The following is a 25013-nucleotide window of genomic DNA, read 5'->3' as shown; positions in this document are numbered from 1 at the left end:
GAGGATTTTTACGGAAACGCTAAGACTCTGCAAGTGAAAGTGTAACTTGAATTCAGAAGTCAGACCCAAACAGGGGCGATGAAACGACTGACTTCCTGGGCCGCAGGAACCCCACTGACCACGCTGAACCCAGGCCACAGTGGCCCCCGAACCACGCCCGCCGTGACCCCGGCCCGCGCCCCGGCCGCCCGCGCCCCGGCCGCCCCGCGCCCCGCCCCCCGCCCGGCCGCCCGCGCCCCGGCCGCCCCGCGCCCTACACGCCGTGTCCGTTGGGCCTCCGCCCTGCGCCTCCGACGCAGCTCGCACCGGGCGCGGCCATGGGGCCCGGGCCGGCTCTCCTGCTCCTGGGCCTGGGCCTGGGCCTGGGCTGTGGGCCCGGCCCCCGGCCTCCGCCCCCGGCTCCCGCGCAGGCGCCCGGCTCGCCGGCCCGAGGCCTCCCCGTCGCGACGCCCGCCTCGGCCCGGCGTGCCCCGTCCGACACCCGGGCCCTCGTCCAGGCGCGGCGCCCGGAGGCCGCGCTCCGCTCGGTCACGGCCCCCCGGGCCCCCGGGGAGCGGGGCTTAGGCTTTGGCGGCCTTGGAGCCGGCCGCGCCCGCGTCAGCCTCCGGGCCCGCGCGGCCCCGGGCGGCGGCATCTTCCTGAGCGGCCGCCGCGGCCTCTGCCTGCCGGCCGGGCGGCCCCCGAGCCTCGCGCCGCGCTGCCTCCGCGCGCACGTCCAGGTGCGCGCCCGCCGCGCCGCCGCTAACGCCGCGCCCGCGCCGGTGGACCTGCAGCTGTCCGCGCCCGGCGGGCGGCTCTCCCTGCGCTGGCTGTCCCGCCTGCCGCGCTCGCTCGGGCCTCTGGAGTGGACCTTCCGCCTCGGGCTGCTCGGGCCCGCGGCCGCCCAGAGCCGCGCGTTGCCCCGACGGGCTCTGCCCCGCGGCCGGCGCTCCTACCCGGGATTTGTGGCCCGAACCGAGTGTCCCACGGACGGGCCCACCCCGGTCTTCTTAGAAGCTGTCGGCCCGAACAGCTCAGAACCCACTGAGTCCTCCGTGTCCTGTCAGGTATCCCGACCGATGCCCTGTAAATTGGACCGCGTGCGGATAAATAGGAACGATGATAAACCGGTGCGACTGACCAGGGACATGGGAGACACCTTCAATGCAACAGTCATCCTCTTCTGTCCAATCCCAGAGTACTATCTGCGGATTTGGTATATCTATCCTGTGCCTTATGTAGGGGCCGTGCCTGACTGGACTAAACCTATAAGAAAGCCACCGGTCAAGGCAGAGAGAGGTGCAACAGTGTTGACTATATTCCCATATTCTTTCACTTGGGGGGTGTATCTGTTTAATTTCTCGGTGGTTGTCACAACGCGGGAACCTGGGATTCCAAGGCAGAAGGACTCAGACAGAATCTATGTCATCATTTTTAGACGTCCCCTGAATGCTGTTATTTCAGGGCCTTCCAACATCACAATTAATTTCACAGATGGGGTGACTCTCAATGGAAATAAGTCTTCTGATCCAGAGGAAACAGACCCTCTAGAGAAAGAGAGGCTTAAGTTTCTCTGGTACTGTACCACGAACCCGAGAGACTATGATGGACGGAAAATAACAGTGATAAGCAAGGAAGTGTGTCTCCCGGAGCAGGTTGACCTCAAGTGGACATGGGCCTCTGGTCCTATCCTCACCCTTTCTCCAGAAACACTTCAAGGTGGCCGTGTATATTTTTTCAGACTGGTGATCCAGAAGACAGGCAGGTCAGCATTTGCTGATGCAACGCTGCGCGTGCTTCAAGGAGACCCAGTTGCAAGCATCTCATGCATTGAAAATTGTGACCAGGTTCTGGTTTTATCAGAGAGATTCTCGTTGTCTCTGGATTGCACAGGTTGTACAGCAGGCCGAGATGTCTATCGGTGGTCCATTCTGACGTCTTCAGGTCAGGAGGTGCCATTTGACTGGACGGGGCAAACTTCAACAGGACGGCATGGTGCTTATGTGTCTATAAAAGCTTTTGCTTTCTGGAGTTTCAAGGAAGATAAGTTTTGGATTTCTCTAAATGCAGCAACTTGGAGTGGAGTCACGTTGGTCTTAAGGTATCCTTTCATTATTCACCATGTCCCTATAACCACAGACTGCAAAATTGTTCCAGAAAAAGGAATTTCCTTCATTACTCAGTTTCTTGTTATTTGTACTCATTTCAAGCATAAGAACATTGTTCTTACATATAAAATAATAGTTCCTGATGTACATGGTTTTGGTGAAATCAGTTCTTTGAAAGAGAATAACTTTGGATCCATCCTGTATTTGGGGAAGAATTCCACATCGCCCCCTTCCTTTCTCCCTGTTGGTGTGTTGGACAGTCATTATGCCTTGAAAATAATTGCCCAGGCATATAATACCTCTCTGGGAGCTTTTTCCCAGGTGAACTTGTATGCCACTGTGCGGCCTCCCACTGACGTAAAGTCATCAACGACTGTGCTGGAGGAGTTATCCAACTTCACCACGGGACCAAATTCCTCCCTGTCCACTTTGCTTCAACAGCAGGATTTTCTAAATGCAAGTTATTTAATATACGTAGTAGCTTCTGTCATGAATAGCATGAAAACTGACGCAAGTCTGCAAGCTGACAAAATTAAACTCCGAGAACACCTTTTCAATCAGACACTCATTCTTCCTATAAACACTTTGGCGAATATTAGCCAAGTGGTTATGGCTGTTACTAAATTAACAGAAAAAACCTCTGAGATCAGCGCATTTTCTCAGAAACTGGCCACAGTGAGGACTTGGCAAGCAAGCCAAGCCCTCCAAGACAGTCATCAGAGAGATAAGAGCATTTCTTCTGAGCAAATAGAAAGTGTGTGCACTGGAATATTAACAACCTTGTCTAACATCCTGAAGCTGCTGGTTCATTATGAAGTGTTCGAGGAGCCTTTCCACGTGGTTGAATCTCTAGCAGACACAGTACTGGCTGTGAAGGTGCCAGAGAACGAGACCACTGCCTTGAGGACCTCCAACTTTAAAATGCATGTCAAGAAAACCGAAAAGTGGAATGTTACCAAGTTCTTCAGCACCCAGAAGCACTGTCAGAATTGTTTTTATCCCACCCTGAATGTGAACAGCGTTGCTAGTCTGCCTGCCAACGCTCCCATCTCCACGATGTTCTGTGAATTTGCGGATGACCCTTTCCCTTGGCTAAATCATGGGGAAAACATTTTGACCCAGGTGGTTGGATTCCGAATGACAGGAGTCGAGGTCACGGGTGACGTGATTGAGATGCCACCTGATGCAGTGGAAGTGTACCTCATCAGGAAAAACCTGAGCTTTGGAACTTTCAATCTCACGGTGGGACCCAGCTCAGAGCCTTACGCAGTGGATGAGTCATCGGCAAAGACGACAGGGGCGTTCAGCTTTGTTGTGGACAGTGCAGCAGGGAGGGACGTGTTGATCCACATCCTGACAGACGTGTCCGTCTTGTTCACGGTGTCTGTGTACGCGGGCCGTGAGATCACACCCAACTCTTTTATGACCAGCTACCTGGTGTCCCATAAAATCCCTCCAATCGCCAACGAGAGTGACCTGTTTGACCCGGAGTGTCCGGTGAAGGAGGCCCGAGTGGTCTGCCTCCCGGCGGCCCTGGTGCAGGTCATAGCTCAGCGAACCGATTCCTCTGAGTGCACCGTCGCTGTGGTTCTACAGGCACCTCGTTTCGTCCTAAACCCCAATAACAAGTTGGTGAGAATTTCTGTTTTCAGCATCATGTGCTTGAATATGTTTGGGATCCAGAGCGACTGGAGAGAAGACACCTGCGATGTGGGAGAGAAGACCACCTGGCAAAGAGTGCACTGTATGTGCAAGAACCCACGGCGGGCCAAACGGCAGCTGGATATAATCAAACAGGCCAACCTTCGCCTGCGTACCCACTATTTGACGGCCAAGGTGATCGTGGTCCCTAACCCTGTGGATTTACAACTGGAGGTCATCAAGAACATCACCCAAAACCCTGTGACTCTCTTCACGGTACTTCTCATTATGTTGTTGTACTTGATCCTTGCGTTCTGGGCCTTGCACAGAGATGAAACGGACCAGTATCTTAGGGAGCATGTGATAGTTCTCCTTGATAACGATCCTTATGATAATGTGTGTTACCTAGTCACTGTTATTACAGGAAGCCGTTGTGGTTCTGGCACCAGGGCCAATGTCTTTATCCAACTGCATGGAACCGAAGGTAGCAGCGATGTGCACTGTTTAAGCCATCCACAATTTACAACTCTCTACCGAGGAAGCATCTGCAGTTTCCTCCTAGCGACGCAAAAGGACTTGGGCGACATCCATTCCCTCCGCGTGTGGCACAACAATGAGGGCAGGTCCCCTGAATGGTATTTAAGTAGAATCAAAGTGGAGAATCTGTTCACCAGACACATCTGGCTCTTCATGTGCCGAGAATGGCTTTCTATCGAATCCTCTTTGGACCGAACCTTTCAAGTTACCCCCCCAGATAAGCCTCTCAAGAAAATGGACTTTTTCCTCATAGATTTAAATTATAACCTAGGGAAAAACCACTTGTGGTTCTCCGTTTTTTCTGGTGTCATTTCTACACCGTTCAACAGGCTCCAGAGGCTGTCCTGTTGCTTAGCCATGTTGTTGTCCACGCTTCTCTGTAATATTATGTTCTTTAGTCTAGAGAAGGAGATCGAAGCAGAGCCACAAGAGCGGAGGTACATCAGGTCGATGGTGATCGGATTGCAAAGTGCCTTTATTACGCTCCCTGTACAACTAGTGATCACATATTTGTTCATCTATTCCCAGAGGAGACCTCTTGTATCTCTAGATGAGGTCACTCCTCGGAAGCATCCTTTGAAGCCAGCTGCAAATGAACACTGGGAAGAACGGCTGGGAAAGTGGCACGTTTACGAAATTGACAAGGCAAGCTCCCAGCAGCCTGAGAAGTCTAATATACATCCTGCAAAACACAAGTCTTCTGTCAAGGTCACCTCTAAAGGACAGCCCCCACCCAAGCAAGCAGAAAGCAAGGTCTCTGGCTCCCCAAAGAAGATATCAGGCACCAAAAGCAAGGTCTCCAGGCCCCAAAGAGATGTCTCCAGCTCACAAAGAAAGGTCTCCAGCACCCCAAGAAAGGTTGCCGACACCCCAAGAAAAGCCCCCAGCACCCAAAGAAAAATCTCTAAAGGCCAGGAAAATAATAAAAACACCAACAACCCAAATGTTGAAGACAATCAAAGCATTTCTTCCGAGGATCTGCCTCCCCAGCCAGGTTCGCGAGCCCTCAAAGAGAAGCCCAGGATGGTCCTGCCGCCGTGCTGTGTTAGTGTGGCCTGGCTCTTGGTTTTCCTTACCTGTGCAGTATCCTCCTTCTTCATCATATTTTATGGACTGACTTACGGCCTCGAAAAGTCAACAGCATGGCTGTTTGCATCGTTCTGTGCGTTCTCTCTGTCAGTCTTCCTAGTGCAGCCATCGAAAGTCATACTTATGTCAAGCTACAGAACAAGTACATCCAAGTATTCAAAGAACCTTTCATGGATCAGCAACTATCACTTCACTGAGATCAAGTTGCAAAACCTCTGGAAGGACCCGGAAGAAATGGACAGACGCCACCAGTTTGTCATGGAGCTCCGAAACTCAAGGATGTACCAGCCTCTCACCCAAGATGAAATCATGATATTCAAAAGAAAGAAGAGGGTCAAGCGAAGAGCTTTCCTGTTCCTTATTTACATCCTCACTCACTTCATCTTTCTGGCTCTCTTGCTGAGCCTAGTCGCCGTCCTGCGCCCCACTGACAGCTTTTACTATAATCAGTTTATTCACGACCAGTTCTCTGTGGATCTGGCAGGCGTGGCCAGGCTGGAAGACATCTATCAGTGGCTGAACAGGGTGCTGTTGCCTCTGCTCCACAATGACCCGAATCCCACATTTTTCCCTGACAGCTCCTCTAAAATCCTTGGCCTGCCACTGATGAGGCAGGTGAGGGCACAACCTGGAGAGAGAACGTGTATGCCGGCCAAGAAATTTGTGGAGGGCAGCCTCAAAGGAGAGATTCGCTGTCACCCCGAATATGGCATTGACCCAGAAGACACAAAAAACTACTCTGGGTCATGGAATAGAGTTAGTAAGCGGGACACTGACCAGACGGCCGGAGGGTTTACTTACAGGCCTCCAGAGAAGAGGTGGGCGTACTCTTCCTATGGGCTGCTGCACACCTATGGCTCAGGAGGATACGCCTTCTATTTTTTTCCAGCAGAGCAGCAGTTTAATTCCACACTGAGGCTCAGCGAGCTCCAGAAAGGCCACTGGCTGGATGAGAAGACCTGGTCTGTGATAGTGGAACTGACCACCTTCAATCCAGACATCAGTCTCCTCTGCAGCGTCTCGGTCCTCTTCGAGGTCTCTCAGTTAGGTGTTGTGAACACGAGCCTGCATGCACACTCCTTCTCGCTCACTCATTTCAACAGAAAATACTCAGAAGAAATCTACTTGTATGTGGCCATCTACCTTTTCTTTCTTGCCTATATTGTCGATGAAGTCAACGTCATCACGGATGAATGGACTGCCTATGTGAAAAGTGTATATAATTGGCTCAGCTTTACTCTTAAATTCTTCCTTACCTTGTGGATCGTGCTCTTTTTCAGGAAGTACTTCTTGGCCATCGGTGTAGTTCGGGCTTACCTGTCAAATCCCGAGGATTTCATTCCCTTTCACGCAGTGGCTCAAGTGGATTACACCATGAGGGTGATTCTGGGTTTCCTGGTGTTTCTGACGATCCTGAAGACGCTCCGGTATTCCAGGGTCTTTTACGATGTGCGTCTGGCTCAGAGGGCCATCCAGATTGCCCTTCCTGGCATCTGCCACATGGCATTGGTGGTGTCCGTGTATTTCTTTGTCTTCATGGCATTTGGGTACTTGGTGTTCGGGCAGCATGAGTGGAACTACAGTGACATGATCCACGCCACCCAGACCATATTTTCCTACTGTGTCTCAGCTTTTGAGAACACGGAATTTTTCAATAACCGGGTTCTCGGGGTCCTCTTCCTCTCATCTTTCTTGCTGGTGATGATCTGTATATTGATCAACTTATTTCGTGCTGTGATTCTGTCTGCCTACGAGGAAATGAAGCAGCCCGTGTATGAGGAGCCCTCAGAAGAGGCGGAAGCCATGACTTATCTGTGTCACTGGCTAAGATCTGTTTTTTGCTGCCTGTGCCTCAAACCCAGGGCGGAAGATGAGCCCAGGTTCTTCATCAACATGGTGTACGGGCAGCCGGAGAAGAAGAGCCGCCGCTACCTGGGGCTGAAGACCAGAAACATCAATGGGAAGAAAATGGTTTACCTCGTTGTGTGATCCGTGGCAATGTTGAGGCCCACAGGCAGGTTTCTCCAAAGGCCCGGTTCCTGGGGTCGAGGGGCGTTTCGCGGCTCAGTGTGTTTCCCACCCGTATTGTTTTTCACAGTGCACCCCGCGTCTGGATGCGTCTGCAGTGGGGGCCTCCACGATTGGGACTTAAAAGGAGGGTCAAGGGCAGTGTGGCCTCTGCGGAGAGAGGAGGGTGACCATCTGTGAGTCCCGGTTCATTTCCCTTTTTCTTCGAAGTTGCTGTCTTTGGCACCGACTGCAATTTAGAGGGTTAGAGACCTAGATTTGGGGGAGGGAGCTGAAAGGACCCCCAACCTCATCTCAGCTTGTCAGAAGCAGCAGGTGAATGCTCCTGCTGTCCCGGTCCCTCTCCCCCCGAGGCTGGGAGGCCAGGGCTAGTGGTTCAGGGCAGAGCCCAGGTCCCTCGGCCGTGCTGGCCCTTCCCTTTGCTGATGGGGCTGCAGAGCCTCCCCGCGTCCTTACTCCCACCACACACACTCCAGCTGGGCAGGGCTGGAGGGGCCTCGTGAGGGGTCCCAGGAGTGGCCCTTGTGCCTGGAAATGGAGGGATGTGGACCAGGGTGCAGCAATCTGAAGCTTCCCATCTGCTCTTAAGGCCACTGCAAGTTATAGATGTACAATATAGTAACATGTTTCTGTCCATGAAACATGTCTTTTCTGAAACAACAAGTTACGTGTTTATGCTGAGTGGTTCACACTGAAAGGTTGTAAATATTCCATGTAACGTATGTTACCATATATACTTCTAGGATGTGGGCTTTTGGTTATTGTTGGCCTGGTGGATTGTTTATAACACATTAGTTAAGGAAATGATATAGCAGCTCCTGTATTTTCACCCTAAAGCATGTTCCTTTACGTAGATGCCACTTTAAGCTTGATGTGAATTAAATGTATGATTTTTTTCTTGAGGCCTGCGGTGATTTCTGTGATAGGGGTGGGTACACAGATGGCGCCTGCCCTCCACAACCAGTGCCAGCACAGGGGAACAACCCACAGGTGGTGGCTGCTTTTTCCCAGGTGTTTGTCACTCATCACCCCTGGAGAACGGAATGGCTACCCACTCCAGTATTCAGGCCTGGGGAATTCCGTGGACAGGAGCCCGGCAGGCTACAGACCACAGGGTCACACAGAGTTGCATACAACTGACTAACACTTTCAATTTCACTTTGGCACCCTGGAGGTGCTGATCTGCACTGCGTGCCCGTGGCACCTCACACCTTGGCAGGTCTGGGTACATGCACAGCTATCGGCCTTCCATCCCTTCCTCCCCATTGTGGGGGCACTCTTTTTCATCAGGTAAGTAAATGAAGAAGCTTTGTGACTTGCCCAAGGCTACCCAAGAGTTAAGAGTCAGAAGCACAGTTCTGGGTTTTCTATCTGCCCTGGCGGGAAGTCCCAGGTGTGCCCAGGTTCTGATCCGCTGTTCCAAGTGAACTTCATGTTCATGGTTAGCACCTTCAATTAGCACACGACTTATTAACTGGTTGAGAGAGTAGAAAACTGGGGCTAACACTTTAGATTGGGTTCCGGTCAGGTGCACTCACCCATGGAACACAGAACTGTAGAGTGTAAGCCCTGACAATGTGCAGGAACTGTGGGCCAGGCCCCCTTAGAGGCTGGGAAGACCCATGGCAGATAAGGCAGTCTCAGGTGCTCTTTGGGAGAGGGTGGGGAGCGCCCAGACATTCTTCCCAAATTAGGCATCAGCTCAAGTCTCCAGCCCTTCTGATGGTGTGGGAGGTCCAGGGTCACACTATTTGGGCTCCCTTCCCTGGAAATAAGCCCCCAGGTCAGCACTGCATCTCATGATTCAGAGGTGTGACAGAGTCAGAAAGGGACCACCCAAGTGGGCAGTCCAGGAACAAGGCTGGGGATGGGAAGCCATCTGAGACAGGACCAGGGACAGCAGCTGAATGCCCCGGGGAGACATGACTCTCCACTTGTGGCTTCAGTGAGAAGTCTAGCAGATTCGCAGGGCTGTTCCCATGTGTACTGGGAACAAAGGGAGTGCCAGGGGCCTTCCAGTGTCAGAGAGCAATGACATGTATTCTTATAGTTTAGAAATCTCAGAGATGCCTATTATAACATTGTCAGCGTGGGAATTAATAAAGGGAAACCTCACTAAAATGAAGTCGGGAGGCCAGATGTGGGGTCTCATGCATACCCCACTCTGGTCAACACAGATCTCAACTGGAAAAGAGGTACTGGCAGGAAGTGATGCAGGAGGAAGAAAGATTTTCTCCTTGCCTGGCAACTACGTAGCCAATGAGAGGCTGTCACAGCTTAGCCAGTGAAAAGCTATCATAACAGCCCCTCTCAGCTACCCCTTCTCTATTAAAGACTTCTCTTTTCTTTGTTCTACCAGACTTACTTGTCCCAAACTGCAATTCATTGCTGCTCCTGAATGAATCCATTTTTTTCTGGTAAAAATAACGGGCTGTTTTATTGTTTTAGGTTAACATCAGGAAAACAAAGTAATGAGAAAACTATAAATTCAGGTTTCTTTAGAAGGTCATTTTCCTGGAACATCGCATCAATTTCTAAAGGAGTCTTTTAAGATGCCTTTATTCTTACCACGTTTTCAGGCACAGGGCAGGCATTTTTTAGAACAAGTTGGAAACAGTTATTCATGCCTCCAGAGTGTGCATTGCCCAGGAAAACAAGATAGATGTTCTTGGATTTGTTTTTCACTCAGAGGAGTGGAACAAGCTTTGTATGCAGAGAGGTGGCACCGTCTGAAGCTACATGTCCTTCATCTACCTCAAAGTGTTGTGTTAATTAAGAAGACTTGCATTTGTAAAGCCTGCTTCTGTGTGTATATTATACTCCAGTTCAGTTCAGTCGCTCAGTTGTGTCCAACTCTTTGCGACCCCATGAACCGCAGCACACCAGACCTCCCTGTCCAACACCAACTCCCGGAGTTTACCCAAACCCATATCCATTGAGTCAGCGATGCCATCCAACCATCTTATCCTCTGTCATCCCCTTCTCCTGCCCTCAATCCTTCCCAGCATCTGGGTCTTTTCAAATGAGTCAGCTCTTCGCACCAGGTGGCCAAAGTTTTGGAGTTTCAGCTTCAGCATCAGTCCTTCCAATGAATATTCAGGACTGATTTCCTTTAGGATGGACTGGATGGATCTCCTTGCAGTCCAAGGGACTCTCAAGAGTCTTCTCCAACACCACAGTTCAAAAGCATCAATTCTTCTGTGCTCAGCTTTCTTTAGAGTCCAACTCTCACATCCATACATGACCACTGGAAAAACCATAACCTTGACTAGATGGACCTTTGTTGACAAAGTAATGTCTCTGCTTTTCAATATGCTGTCTAGGTTGGTCATAACTTTCCTTCCAAGGAGTAAGCGTCTTTTAATTTCATGGCTGCAATCACCATCTGCAGTGATTTTGGAGCCCAGAAAAATAAAGTCAGCCACTGTTTCCACTGTTTCCCCATCTATTTGCCATGAAATGATGGGACCAGACACCATGATCTTAGTTTTCTGAATGTTGAGCTTCAAGCCAACTTTTTCACTCTCTTCTTTCACCTTCATCAAGAGGCTCTTTAGTTCTTCTTCAATTTCTGCCATAACGGTGGTGTCATCTGCACATCTGAGGTTATTGATTCCAGCCTGTGCTTCCTCCAGCCCAGCGTTTCTCATCATGTACTCTGCTGAACTCCCCAGGTCGGTAGGTGCCCAATATGCTACTGGAGGTCAGTGGAGAAATAACTCCAGAAAGAATGAAGGGATGCAGCCAAAGCAAGAACAACACCCAGCTGTGGATGGGACTGTCGATAGAAGCAAGGTCCGATGCTGTAAAGAGCAATGTTGCATAGCAACCTGAAATGTTAGGTCCATGAATCAAGGCAAACAGGCGATGACAAGAGTGAACATCGACATTCTAGGAATCAGCGAACCAAGATGGACCGGAATGGGTGAATTTAACTCAGAGATGACCATTATATCTACTATTGTGGGCAGGAATCCCTTAGAAGAAATGGAATAGCCATCATGGTCAACAAGAGTCTGAAATGCAGTACTCGGATGCAGTCTCAAAAATGACAGAATGATCTCTGTTCATTTCCGAGGCAAACCATTCAATATCACGGTAATCCAAGTCTATGCCCTGACCAGTAACGCTGAAGAAGCTGAAGTTGAACAGTTCTGTGAAGACCTACAAGACCTTATAGAACTAACACCCCCCAAAAGATGTCTTTTTGATACTCTTAAATATTTACTTAAAAACTATACAACAGTTAAAGGCATTTTGTCTCTTGGCCATAAATTCAGTTCTCTAAATGCATCCTCCCTCCACCACCCTACAGAGGGCCAGCCTTTCCTTTGAGCCAGAAGAAACCTCTAGTGTCTTGCATGGTGGAAGACTTCACCTGGGTGCTGGATACACTGTTGTATTTACTTTGTGAGATTTCACCTTGCTGCACACTTAGGAAGTACGTATTTTTCTGTATGTATGTTATACTTTTAAGAGTTTACTTAAAAAACTAAAGCCTGCTTCTGGCATTTCGTTCAGCACTAAAAGCAAAATTGCTCATCTTTGGAGCTTAATTTTACTGGAAGAAATGGAGAAAGGAATGAGCAAGGCTGTACTTAAGTGAGATGAAGTGCATAAAGAATGAATCCTCCAGAACACCCCCTTTTGTTGCTACTAGCAGTGCTTTGCTTTAGATTCTAATCTGCAATTTCTTATTTTTCAATTTTCAAATCTTTCTCAGTCTTCACTTAACTCAAAATGTATAATATCAATAGTATTTACAATGTTCTGCCTTTTCCCGGAATGTCATAGAATTGGAATCATACACTATGTAACCTTTACATATTGGATTCTTTCACTTAGTTATATGCCCTCACATGTCCTCCATGTCTTACCATGGCTTGATAGCTCATTTCTTTTTAGTGCTGAATAAAATTCCTTTGTCCATAGTTTATTTATCCAGCGACCTACTGAAGGACATGTTGGTTGCTTCCAAGTTTAGGCAATTATGAATATGAATAAAGCTGTAATAAACGTCTGTGTGCAGGTTTTTATATGGACCTAAGTTCAATTCCTTTGTTGAATACCAAGGAGCACAACTGATGGATGATATGGTAAGAGTATGTCTATTTTTGTAAGAAACTGCAGAACTAACTTCCAAAGTGGCAGCACCATTCTGCGTCCCTGCCAGCCATGAATGAGTTCCTGCTCTCTACATCCGCAGCAGCATATGGTGTTGTCAGTGTTCCAGATTTTGGCGATTCTAATAGCTGTGCAGTGGTATCTTATTATTGTTTTCATTTGCATTTCCCTGATGATATAGGATGTGGGACATCTTTTCATATGCTTACTTGCCATTGTGTATCTTCTTTGGTGAGGCATCTATTTAAAGTCTTTGGCCCATCCTTCACTGGGTTGTTTTTATTGTTGAGCTTTAATAAGAGTTCTTTGTATATTTTGGATAATAGTCCTTTATCATTTATGTCTTTTGCAAATACTTTCTCTTATTCTATGGCTTGCCTTTTTAATTTTTTAATTGGAGGCTAATTGCTTTACAATGTCATATTGGTTTCTGCCATACAACATAAGTATACATAAGTCCCCTCCCTACTGAACCTGCCTCCCACCCTCCAACCCCCCCACCCCTCTAGGTTGTCAGAGCACACTGGGTTGAGCTCCCTGTCCTATATAGCAACTTCCCACTCGCCGTTTTATATATGGTAGCATATATCTTTCAGTGGTGCTCTCTCAGTTCCTCCCACCCCTCCTTCCCTCACTGGGTCCTCAAGTCTATTCTCTGTGTCTGCATCTCTCCTCCAGCCTTGCAAATAGGTTCATCAGTACCATTTTTCTAGATTCCATGTATATACATTAATATACAATATTTTTCTTTTTCTGACTTAACTTCACTCTGTGTAACAGGCTCTAAGTTCACCCACCTCACTAGAACTGAGTCAAATTCATTCCTTTTTATACCTGAGTAATATTCCATTGTATACATGTACCACTTCTTTACCCATTCCTCTGTTGATGGACATATAGGTTGCTTCAATGTCCTAGCTGTTGTAAATGGTGCTTCAATGAATGTTAGGGCATGTGTGTCCTTTTGAAATATGGTTTTCTCAGGGTGCATACATGGCTTGTCTTTTCATTCTCTTGATTTAATGCCTATTTCACATGCAGTTTCTTTTGGGAAACGATTTTTTTTAAAGCTTTATTAGATATTTTAAATCCTTTTGGATTTTTTGTAAACTTTTTCATTTATCAGTAACTGTTGTTGTTCAGTCTGACATTTTGCAACCCCACGGACTGCAGTACACCAGGCCTCCCTGTCCTTCACTATCTTCTGGAGATTGCTCAAACTCATGACCGTTGAGTCAATGATGCCACCCAATCATCTAATTCTCTGTTGCCCTCTTCTCCTCCTGCCCTCAGTCTTTCCCAGCATCAGGGTTTTTGCCAATAAGTTGGCTGTTCACATCAGGTGACCAAAGTATTGGCGCTTTAGCTTCAGCATCAGTCCTTCCAATGAATATTCAGGGTTGATTTCCTTTAGGATTGAATGGTTTGATGTCCTTGCTGTCCAAGGGACTCTCAATAGTCTTCTCCAGCACCACAGTTTGAACGCATCAATTCTTTGGTGCTCAGCCTCCAGCTATCACATCCATACATGATTGTGGAAAAACCATAGCTTTGACTATACGGACCTTTGTTAGCAAACTGATGTCTCTGCTGTTTAATACACTAAGTTTGTCATAGCTTTTCTTCCAAGGAGCAAGCATCTTTTAATTTCATGGCTGTAGTCACCATCTGCAGTGATTTTGGAGCCCGAGAAAATAAAGTGTGTCACTGTTTCCATTGTTTTGCCATGAAGTGATGGGACCAGATGCCATGATCTTAGTTTCTTGAATGTTGAGTTTTAAGCCAGGTTTTTACTCTCCTTTCACTTTCCTCAAGAGGCTCTTGTAGTTCCTCTTTGCTTTCTGCCGTAAGGGTGGTGTCATCTGCATAGCTGAGGTTATTGATATTTCTCCCGGCAATCTTGATTCCACCCTGTGCTTCATCCAGCCTGGCATTTCGCATGATGTACTCTGTATATAAGTTAAATAAGCAGGGTGACAATATACAGCCTTGACATACTCTTTTCCTAATTTGGAACCAGTCCATTGTCCCATGTGATGCTTCTTCATGGGCATAGTTTTCTCAGGAGGCAAATAAGGTAGTCTGGTATTCCCATCTCTTGAAGAATTTCCCACAGTTTGTTGTGGTTCACACAGTCAAAGGTTTTAACATAGTTAATGAAGCAGAAGTAGATGTTTCTCTGGAATTCCCTTGCTTTTCCTATGATCCAGTGGATGTTGGCAATTTGATCTCTGGTTCTTCTGCCTTTTCTAAATCCAGCTTGAACATCTGGAAATTTTCTGTTCATGTACTGTTGTACTTCAAGCCTAGCTTGAAGGATTTTAAGCATTACTTGCTAGCATGTGAAATGAGTACAATCAATAACTGTGGACAGCTCAAATCAAAATTAACATTATTTTCTGCCTAAGACCACATGACTTGCTCTTTGAATATTATTTCACTTAACTTTCAGTGCAGCTAGGAACTTGTCCACACTAGTGGCTTTGACAGCATTCATGGGATAAGCTGTCATATATATGAGAGTGGATTTAGGTCAAATTGGAAATGCTTCAAGATGGTCTATCTATGGCCAGACTCAGAAATAAAAACCAACAGTATATAATCGTTGAATTGACCCCAAAAATGCCATTGCTGTAAGCACACGTCGAGGTCATGTTCTAGTAGTATAATAAAAGTGATTGCTAATTCCTGAGACTCAGGACAGGAGCATTCTTTGGGTTAATTCAAGGATTATATAGCATTGGTTTTCATTTTTGAATCTGCCCAGATGACGAAGGGCACTGCAGGCCACTTAGGTCACTTCAAGGCTTTGGAGGAGCACAGTGGCAAGTCCCAGGCGCACACAGCTTTTAAGGACAGCAGGAAGGGACAGGACCGATTTTGAACCCCTTTTATCTGTTGTCTCAGAGGACACACTAACCACTGCGGGCAGGGCTCGCCCAGAACCCGGGCTTCCGTCCTAGTGAGGAGACGGGTAACGGGAGAACTAAGATCGGCGCATTTCTCTCGGAAGCACAGGGTGAGCGAAACTGCCTGGGGCTACAAACCTCAGGGGATGGGCGGTCTGTGGGGCTGCACACTGGCAGCACCGAAGCTCGAGAAGGAAGCTGAGAGACTCCGCGCAGCCAGGACGTCAGGCCAAGGTGAACGAGTCAAAGCGCGCCAAGGGCTGCCCAGCCCCTGCCAGACAGCAGATCTTGGGTGAAGCGAAAATGAAAGGCATTCAGTCGTGTCTCTTTGCGACCCCAAAGACTGTAGCCCCACCAGGCTCCTCTGTCCATGTGGATTCTCTAGGCAAGAATACCGGAGTGGGTTGCCATGGCCTCCTCCAGGGCAATCTTCCCAACCCAGGGATCGAACCCGGGTCTCCCACATCTCCGGCGGAGTCGTCACCTTCTGAGTCACCGCGGAGGCCAAGCGGAAGGCGAAGAGGAAGTCCGCCACGGAGCCCCGCCCCGCCGCGCAGCCCCGCTCCCGCCGCGCAGGCGCCCAGGGCAGACGGCGGCCGTGGGTCAGGGCCGCGCACACGCCCAGGCCTGGGCTTCGCCGCCGCGGAGGCAGCGGAGGTGAGTGGCGCGGCCTGGCGGCCTGGCGGCCTGGCGGGCACTGAGGGAACGCGTGCGGCCGCGCGCCGGTCGCCTCTCGGCGTCTCCCGCTGGCCTGGCCGGGCCTGGGTTCCTCCGCGGAGAACTCGGGGGTTCTGAAGGCAGAGGCAGGCGCCGTGGGGCCAGGCCGCGGAACTTGCGCCCAGCTCGTTCGCGCGCTGCGCGGGGCTGCGGGCCCGGGAGCCGTCCGAGGGCCGGTCGGCTGACTGGGCAGAACCGAGGGGGAAAAGTCAGTGGACTTGACGGCAGGGCGGCAGAAAGAGAGGGACCCCAGAGGTCCCGAGACCCGCGGGGACACCATCCGAGCTCACCGTACTTGCGGTTGAGATGTCCGTGGGAGGCGAGAGAGAAGGGGGCTGAGGAAGAAATCCATGAAGTGACAGTGGTTAAGGATTTTCCTAAACTACAGGTCAAACTGCTTAATGCAGGATAAGTAGGTTGAAAAGGGGGGAGGGGCGGGGAAGTAGATATATATTCAAACCGCTGGAAGCCGAAGGTGAAGAGAGAAACTTCAGGGCAGCCGGAGGGAAGGCCCCTAGGTGGAGACGCGAGGGAGGCCCTCCAGGCGGCAGGAAGGCCAGGAACGAGGCCGGGAGGTGGGAGAGCGCAGGGGACGCGTGAGGGAAGCCGAAACGCAGCGCAGCCTGCTGTATGGACGGTGGACGGCGGAGTCTGGGAAAAGATAATTCCTGAGTTAAAGAGGCCTCACGTGCCCAGGAAGGTTTGAAACAGCACTCGGAGCCTTGAATTTTGTGAAATCCTGTTGAATTCTCATGCTTGTAATTTATGCGTCTCCTGAAGTGATGGTGCCGTTTCTTCCTGTATTGTTACTCTCCTGAGTTGGCGTTCACTGGGTTTCGAATGCTGAACTAAGTCTGCATTCCTGGGTGGAATCCAGTCTGCCCTGATGCTCTCAGCTTCTTATGTATTATTGGATTCCGTTTGCTACTATTTTGCTGAAGAATTCTGCTTGTGAAGGATATTGCTCTGTTTTGTTAGTTGGTGGCTTCAGTTCAGGTCAGTCGCTCAGTCGTGTCCTACTCGACGCCGTGAATTGCAGCACGCCAGGCCTCCCTGTCCATTACCAGCTCCCGGAGTCACTTAGTTGTGTCCAGTTCTTTGCGACCCCGTGAATTGCAGCACGCCGGGCCTCCCTGTCCATTACCAGCTCCCGGAGTCACTTAGTTGTGTCCCGTTCTTTGTGACCCCGTGAATTGCACCACGCCGGGCCTCCCTGTCCATTACCAGCTCCCGGAGTCACTTAGTTGTGTCCAATTCTTTGTGACCCCGTGAATTGCAGCACGCCAGGCCTCCCTGTCCATTACCATCCCGGAGTCACTTAGTTGTGTCGAATTCTTTGTGACCCCATGGACTGCAGCACGCTGGGCTTCCCTGACCTTCACTATCTCTGGGAGTTTGCGCAAACTCATGTCTGTTGAGTCTGTGGTGCCATCCAACCATTTCATCTTCTGTCACCCCCTTCTCCTCCTGCCCTCAATCTTTCCCAGCATCAGGGTCTTTTCCAGGGAGTTGGCTCTTCACATCATGTGGCTAAAGTATTGGATCTTCAGCTTCAGCATCAGTCCTTCCAATGGACATTCAAGGTTGATTTCCTTTTGGATGGACTGGTTTGATCTTGCAGTCCACGGGATTCTCAAGAGTCTTCTCCAGCACCACAGTTTGAACGCATCAATTCTTTGGCGCTTAGCCTTCTTTATGGTCCATCTCTCACATCCCTACATGACTACTGGAAAGACCATAGCTTTGACTATACGGACCTTTGTCAGCAAAGTGATGTCTCTGCTTTTTAATAACACTGTCTAGGTTTGTCATAGCTTTGTAGTTTTCCTATAATCAGTTCAGTTCAGTCTCTGAGTTGTGTCTGACTCTTTGCAACCCTGTGGACTGCCACACACCAGGCTTCCCAGTCCATCACCAACTCCTGGAACTTGCTCAAGCTCATGTCCATTGAGTCGGTGATGCTGTCCAACCATCTCATCTTCAGTTGTCCCCTTTTCCTGTCTTCAATCTTTCCCAGCATCAGGGTCTTTTCGAAGGAGTCAGTTCTCATCAGGTGGCCAAAATATTGGAGTTTCAGCCTCAGCATCACTCCTTCCAATGAATATTCAGGACTGATTTCCTTTAGGATGGACTGGTTGGATCCCCTTTCAGTCCCAGGGACTCTCAAGAGTCTTCTCCACACCATAGTTCAGAAGCATCAATTCTTCAGTGCTCAGTGTTCTTTATAGTAGAACTCTCACATCCATAGCTTTGACTAGATAGACCTTTGTCAACAAAGTAATGTCTCTGCTTTTTAATATGCTGTCTAGATTGGTCATAACTTTTCTTCCCAGGAGCAAGTGTCTTTTAATTTAATGGCTGCAATCACCTTCTGCAGTGATTATGGAGCCCAAGAAAATAAAGGCTGTCAATGTTTCCATTGTTTCCCCATCTATTTGCTATGAAGTGATAGGACCTTAATTTTTTGAATGTTGAGTTTTAAGCCAGTTTTTCACTTTCCTCTTTCACTTTCATCAAGAGGCTCTTCAGTTCCTCTTCACTCTCTGCCATAAGGGTGGTATCATCTGTGTATCTGAGGTTGTTATTTGTCCCAACAAGCTTGATTCCACCTGTGCTTCATCTACCCCGCATTTCACCTGATATACTCTGCATATAAGTTAAGTGTATGCAATATACAGCCTTGACGTACTCCTTTCCCAATTTGGAACTAGTCCGTTGTTCCCTGTCCAGTTCTAATTGTTGGCTTCTTGACCTGCATATAGATTTCTCAGGAGGCAGGTGAGATGGTGTGGTATTCCCGTCTCTTGAAGAATTTTCCACAGTTTGTTGTGATCCACACAGTCAAAGGCTTTGGCATAATCAATAAGGCAGAAGTAGATATTTTTCTGGAACTCTCTTGCTTTTTCTGTGATCCAGCGGATGTTAGCAGTTTGATCTCTGGTTCTTCTGCCTTTTCTAAATCCAGCTTGTACATCTGGAAGTTCATAGTTCATGTACTGTTGAAGTCTGGTTTGGAGAATTTTGAACATTACTTTAGTACTGTGTGAGATGAGTGCAGTTGTGCAGTAATTTGAATATTCTTTGGCATCACCCATCTTTGGGATTGGAGTGAAAACTGACCTTTTCCAATCCTATGACCACTGCTGAGTTTTCCAAATTTCTTGGCATATTCAGTGCAGCAGTTTCACAGCATCATCTTTAAGGATTTGAAATAGCTCAGCTGGAATTCCATCACCTCCACTAGCTTTGTCAGTAGTGATGCTTCCTAAGGCCCACTTAACTTCGAATTATAGAATGTCTGGCTCTAGGTGGGTGATCACACCATCGTGCTTATCTGGGTCGTGAAGATCTTTTTTGTACAGTTCTTCTGTGTAATCTCTTCTTAATATCTTCTGCTTCTGTTAGGTCCACCATTTCTGTCCTTTATTGAGCCCATCTTTGCATGAAACGTTCCCTTGGTATCTGATTTTTTGAAGAGATCTCTGGTCTTTCCAGTTGATGCTGTTGGGTATCAGTTAATCAGGTATCAGCTAATAGTCTAGTCCAGTTAATGGTATCAGGGTACTCCTGGCAGTTTGGTTGTTCATGTGATACTGGCCTCAGAATTTCTTTGGCAGTCTTCCTCTCTCTGCTTTCCTTTTCCTGTGATCCGTGCATCTGCGTCTGGCTGCACCGGGTCTTTGCTGCGCGCGGGTCTTCTGGGCTGCTCTCTGCTGGTGGCGTGCGGGCTCCCCGTTGCGGCGGTCTGCTCGCTGCAGAGCGCGGGCTCTGGTGCGTGGGCTTCAGCGCTCGCGGCTCCCGCGCTCTCTGGTGCGTGGGCTCAGTTGCTCCTCCACATGGGGGTCTTCCCGGTATCAGGGACCCATCCTCTGTGTCCTGCATTGGTGGGTGGCTTCCATACTACTGAGCCACCAGGAAAGCCCCCCTGCTCTGTAATTCTGAACGTTCCTGTAGGTTGTTGTTACTTCTGTAAATGCTTGACACTTTGCTGGTAAAGCCATCTGGGCAGGAAGTTTTGCTGGTGCTCTGTTTCATCTTAAAGTAAAATTTAAAATTACAGATTCACTTTTCTTAATAAATATAGGTCTTTTCAGGTTCTCCATTTTGAGTCACTTTTGATAATTGGTGTTTGTTTTTTTTTTCCCAAGAAATGTGTCTATTTCATCTAAACTGTTGAGTTCATTTGGTGAAAATGTCACTGCACTCCCTTACCCTCTTAATATCTGTGGTCTTGGTGATGTCCCCTATTTTGTTCCTCGTTATGGTAATTTGTATCATTTTCTTTATGGTAATTTGTATCATTTTCTGTCTTTATTGATCAGTCTACCTAGAGGTTATCAACTTTACTGATGTTTTGAAGTAACCAGCTTTGGTTTTATTGATTTTTTTTCCTATTGTTTGTCCATTTTCTATTTCTTTGATTTCTATTCTTTATTATTTCCTTTTTTCTGTGTAGTTTGTGCTTAATTTGCCTTTTCCTAGCTTCTTAAGGTAGAAAGTTAGATGACTTATTTTAAATCTTCATTTCCAGTTTAGGCATTTAAAGCTGTGAATTTCTCTAAAATCAGCCTAAACAGCGTTGTGTATATTTTGATATTTTAGTTTTCATTTAGTTCAGGCTATTTTCTAATTTCTCTTGGGATTTCTTCTGTGAATCATGATTTATGCAGAAATATATCATTTAATTTCCAAATATTTGGAGATTTTCCATGTATCTCTTTGTTACTGACTTTAATTGACTTATTTAGGGGTTAGAGAAGGTACTTTATGATTTCAGGCTTTTAAAGTTTGAGGCTCATTTTTTGGCCTAGCCTGTAGTCTTATCTTGGTGGTTACCTCATGCACACTTGACAAGAATGTGTGGCCGTGGGCAGGCCTTGTGGGGGCCCTGAATTGATGGACACCTGACGAGCGTGTGTGGCCGTGGGCAGGCCTTGTGGGCGACTGAACTGGAGACTCCTCGTCTGTGCGGTGCCCGTCTCCCCGTGGGCAAGAAGCAGGCAGTGGGGACTTTGAGATGTGGGTGCTGCTTGGTTCTGTGGGTGATGTACCCCATCTCTTGGCCTTGCAGATGGCGTGTGAGACAGAGCGAAACCCCCTGGGTGTGTTCAAGTGCCAGCTCTGTGCCTTAACAGCTCCGTACAGCTACCAGGGGCAGCAGCCCCCTGACAGCCAGTCTGTCGTGTGAGTACCAGGGTCCCAGCCCAGGAGCCTTCCCAGAGCTCGCTGGCCTGAATCTGACACAGAGCTTGGGTGTTGCGTCTGGGCCCACCCTGCCCAGGCTCTGGGTGCTTGAAGTGTGACCCACACCTGAAGGGTTCAAGGGTCATCTGGCTCTTCTGGAACCTCCCAGTCCCTCCCTCCGTGTTCGGCCCAGGGTCCAGCCTCGGGTGGACTTTGCTGCCTGTGGCTCCTGTTCTGGTAGGAGTGAGCCCTGAGGGCCAGCATCTGCCCAGGGAAGGCCTGCAGTGGAGCCAGTGGGTCCCAGGCCTTGATTCTTGACCTTCAGCTTGTCATTCATCAGACGCCACCTGGTGAGGATCTGACCAGTCCATTACGTGGGACGGGTGCTGGGTCAGGCCTCTTCCCTCCGGCCGCGGGGATCCTGGGGGTGTCACCTCAGGACTCTCTTGGTCTCCTTTCTGATGCACCGGAGGCCAGCAGGGCACCCACCAGCAGCCTCCACGTGCTCCCTGCGCAGAAGCCGTTTGGGAGTGGGTGTCATTGTAGGGGTGGGGAGAGGACTGCCCCCAGCCCCATGCTGTTGAGTCAGGCGGGGTCTGGGGTGGAGTTGCCGCAGCCCTTCTCTGGGCGGAGGAGGAGCGGCGCTCTCTCGGCGACAGTCGCGGAGCCTGGAGCAGGTCTTGTTTCAGTCCCAGGCTGGCCCCTTTGTTCCACTCTGCTACTACTTGGAGGCAGTGGGGGCCCAGCCCCAGCCCCAGCCCCAGCCCCAGCCCCTCCCGCAATGAGCGCCCACAGCGGGCGGCCGCCAGGGAGGTCTGTGCAGCCGCCCGGTTCCTGTCAGCAGAGGCCGGGCCTTTCCGCCCCCACTTCCTGTCCTGCAGCCTCCTGGAGGAGAGCTACGTGATGAGGGACCCCTTCACCCCCGACAAGGGCAGATTCCTGATCGTCGGCTCGAGGTGCAGCATGTGCGGCAGGCTGGTGTGTGTGGGCCCGGTGGGTAAGCCACGTGTGCCTGGGGCCCTTCTCTCTTTACCCCGTGGCTGGGACCTCACGTGAGTGGTCTCGGGAGAGGTGACCTTTGTGCCTTTCCCGGGGCAGTGTGAGCGGCAGCCTTTCCTGGCCTTGGTGTCCCTGGGCCCCTCACGTCACTTGGCGGGGGCAGCTGCTCTGCCTCATCATGGGTGGGTCCCTGCAGCCAACAGAGGGCTTGGGGACAGGCAGGCTGGGGTCAGTTTGAGGGTCTCAGTGGGCGTTGAGGAGAGATTCTTGGAGGCTCTGCACCGCCCCCACCAACCCCTTAGCCCCTAATCGCCTCCCCTCCCCCACCAAGTGCAGCTGGCATTGTGCTCTTCCCTCTGTGGGACTGTGGCCTTCTTTCTAATTGTCCTCCAGGGCCCCTCCAGAGGAAGGGGCGTTTTTTTCTGGAGCATTTGTTGTGTGCTAGACCCTGTGCTTGGGACGTGTGTTGCCAGCAATGCCTTCTTTATTCCTATCCCAGCCCTACTTAGGCAGAGCAGTGCTGCACCCATTTTACAGGTGAGGAGACTGAGATTTGGAGAGGTGGAGTTTGCCCAGTTCACTGGGCTAGCTGAGCCTGTTGTGTGAAAACCCGAGGATGGATGGAAGTGCAGCTGTGTAGACCGTTACCCCAAGTGACTCTGCAGCCCAAGCATCCCTGAGTATTCTGGCTGGGGGCTGAGGGCCAGCAGCGGAGGGGCAGGGGGACTGTGTCACAGAGCAGATTGGGACAGCCAGTCTCCATCCATCAGAAGTCAAGGTGATGAGACTGGCAGGTGGGAGGAAGCCTCAGCTCAGGCAAAGGCCCAGAGGAAGCCGCTCCACTGTGGGGCCATGTGAGGAGACGGGCAGCTGGCGCCGCGGAGGCCCTGTGTGGACGCGACACAGCGGGAGTCGGGAGTGGGGCCAGGCAGGGGAAGCCAGGACTGCCGCCCTGGGAGTTCGGGCCGCACTTGGTGACAGAGGGGATGGGGCCCCGTGTGGCGTCAGATCTCCACGGTTGTCTTGGTTGAGGCAGAGCCTAAGTTCCTGGAAGGAAGGGGCCCCGATACACGGGACAGATGAGACAAACAGCCCGGCCCAGTGGCGCTGGCTGGGGGGGCACAGCTGTGGTCCTCAGCGCAGGACCTGTTGGGTCCCCTGCAGAAGTCACAGCTCCCACCATCACATCTACATCCCCGTTGGTGGGAAGGGACAGGAGCGCACACGCCTGTTCCTTCAGAGAGCTTGACCAGGAGGTGGCACACAGCTGTGGTGACACCGCTGAGCAGACGCAGCCACGTGGCCACACCTGGCTGCAGGGCAGCTGGGAGGCAGGCCCGGGCCCTGCCCCGGACGGAAATCAGTGCAGCGTTAGTGGGTGCCACGCTCGCCACTGTACGTGGTGGAGCAGTTCTGACCTCCTGCCCGGACCAGCCACTCGGCTGTGGTCTCCGGCTCTGTGGGCCGTCCCTCCCATCTCCGGCTGCTCCTAGCACCGGTGTCATCGAGCCCGTCTCACCGCCGTGATAGCCAGGAGAGGGAGGGACCTCGGGTTTCCAGCCCGTTGGGCCTGGCTTGTGCTCATCCTTGGCCCACAGTGGAGCCCTGCCCTACAGAAGCCGGGCTGCACCATCTCTCCTGGCCGCCTTCACGGGTCTCACCCAACCGGTCCCACGGCCTGCGGGCTCCGGCCCTGGCTCTTTTGCCCCCACTGCCCTCTCAGAAGCCCACTGGCTCTTCTCTTAGATGAGGACCACCCTCCTGGAGGTGGGCAGCCAGGCCCCTGCGCCCCACTCTCCCTCTCGCTGTCTGGCTCTGGCCACACCCCCCAGCTCCTCTCTGATGTGTGTATCTGGGGGCCTTGCCTCACCCCGCTGCCCTGCCTGCAGTGAAGGGCTGCCCTCTGGGAGATGTTGCACTGGGCTTCTTGTGGCACTCAGCACTCCCCTCCCTTCTTTCAGGAATGCAGTTTATTCTACTCGAAGAGATTTTGCCTCCCCTGTGTCCAGGACAACGTGGATGCTTTCCCTCAGGAAATTCAGCAAGACTTGGAGAAAAGGAAAGTCCCCTCCATGAGGCCTGCCAGCCAGCGCAGTTCTCAGCCATGAGTGCAGTCTGGTACCAGGGCCGCAGCAGTGCCCACCCAGGGCTCGTGGCCACGCGGGCTTCCATGGCCCAAGTCAGAGACGGGGCCAAGTTGGAGCCGCTGTGCCGGCCTTCTCTCTGGGCCGTGGGAGCTATGTCTGGAGCCCAGGGGGGCTGAGGTCTGCCTGCAGCAACACCAGGGTCAGGTGCTGGCCGAGACGGCGCCCACAGGCAGACCCCAGATGCCCGCGCTCAGGGACTGCAGCCTCCCACCCTCACAGCCCCCACCTTAGCAACTGGTGAGATGCTGACGTGGGCTCGCCGTGTGGCCCCAGTCCTTAGTGGGTAGAACTGCTCCGTCCGATTGTATAATTTCTGCAGGGCCAGCGCACACTGCCTGGGGGTGATAGAGACATGTCTGATGAGGGGACGAATAAAGAACTTTTACTGACGATGTTGGTGCTGGGTTTTGTCTTCTGGGTCGCACTGTCCCAGGTCCACTCTGTTACTGGACCCTGACAGGCGGAGACAACCTCAGGCTTGGGTTCAGGGCAGACCTATAGTTGGTACTTGTTTTTCCAGCCAGGCAGTTAATCTCACAGCATCACTCAAA

At 50.6% G+C, this 25013-nt stretch overlaps 2 protein-coding genes across 4 annotated transcripts; both read left to right on the top strand.

Moving 5' to 3' along the window:
* On the top strand, nucleotides 318–7623 carry LOC106501921 (polycystic kidney disease and receptor for egg jelly-related protein-like). The gene is made up of 2 exons (XM_018049075.1): nucleotides 318–5081; nucleotides 5181–7623. The coding sequence occupies exons 1-2, from the start codon at nucleotides 318–320 to the stop codon at nucleotides 7341–7343; spliced, it is 6927 nt and encodes a 2308-aa protein (XP_017904564.1). The 3' UTR covers nucleotides 7344–7623.
* CDPF1 (cysteine rich DPF motif domain containing 1) lies at nucleotides 15974–24852 on the top strand. 3 transcript variants are annotated; one of them, XM_018048908.1, is made up of 4 exons: nucleotides 15974–16072; nucleotides 21204–21316; nucleotides 22198–22309; nucleotides 24277–24852. In XM_018048908.1, exons 2-4 carry the CDS (start codon nucleotides 21204–21206, stop codon nucleotides 24421–24423), a joined length of 372 nt encoding a protein of 123 aa, XP_017904397.1. In that variant the 5' UTR covers nucleotides 15974–16072; the 3' UTR covers nucleotides 24424–24852. The 3 variants fall into 3 exon arrangements, with proteins under 3 accessions (XP_017904397.1, XP_017904399.1, XP_017904398.1); XM_018048910.1 differs by lacking the exon at nucleotides 15974–16072 and adding an exon at nucleotides 16089–16520; XM_018048909.1 differs by lacking the exon at nucleotides 15974–16072 and adding an exon at nucleotides 16523–16544.

Source organism: Capra hircus, chromosome 5, assembly GCF_001704415.2.
Source record: "Capra hircus breed San Clemente chromosome 5, ASM170441v1, whole genome shotgun sequence".
Classification (NCBI taxonomy): Eukaryota; Metazoa; Chordata; class Mammalia; order Artiodactyla; family Bovidae; genus Capra; species Capra hircus.
This window is presented reverse-complemented; position numbering and strand designations above follow the sequence as displayed.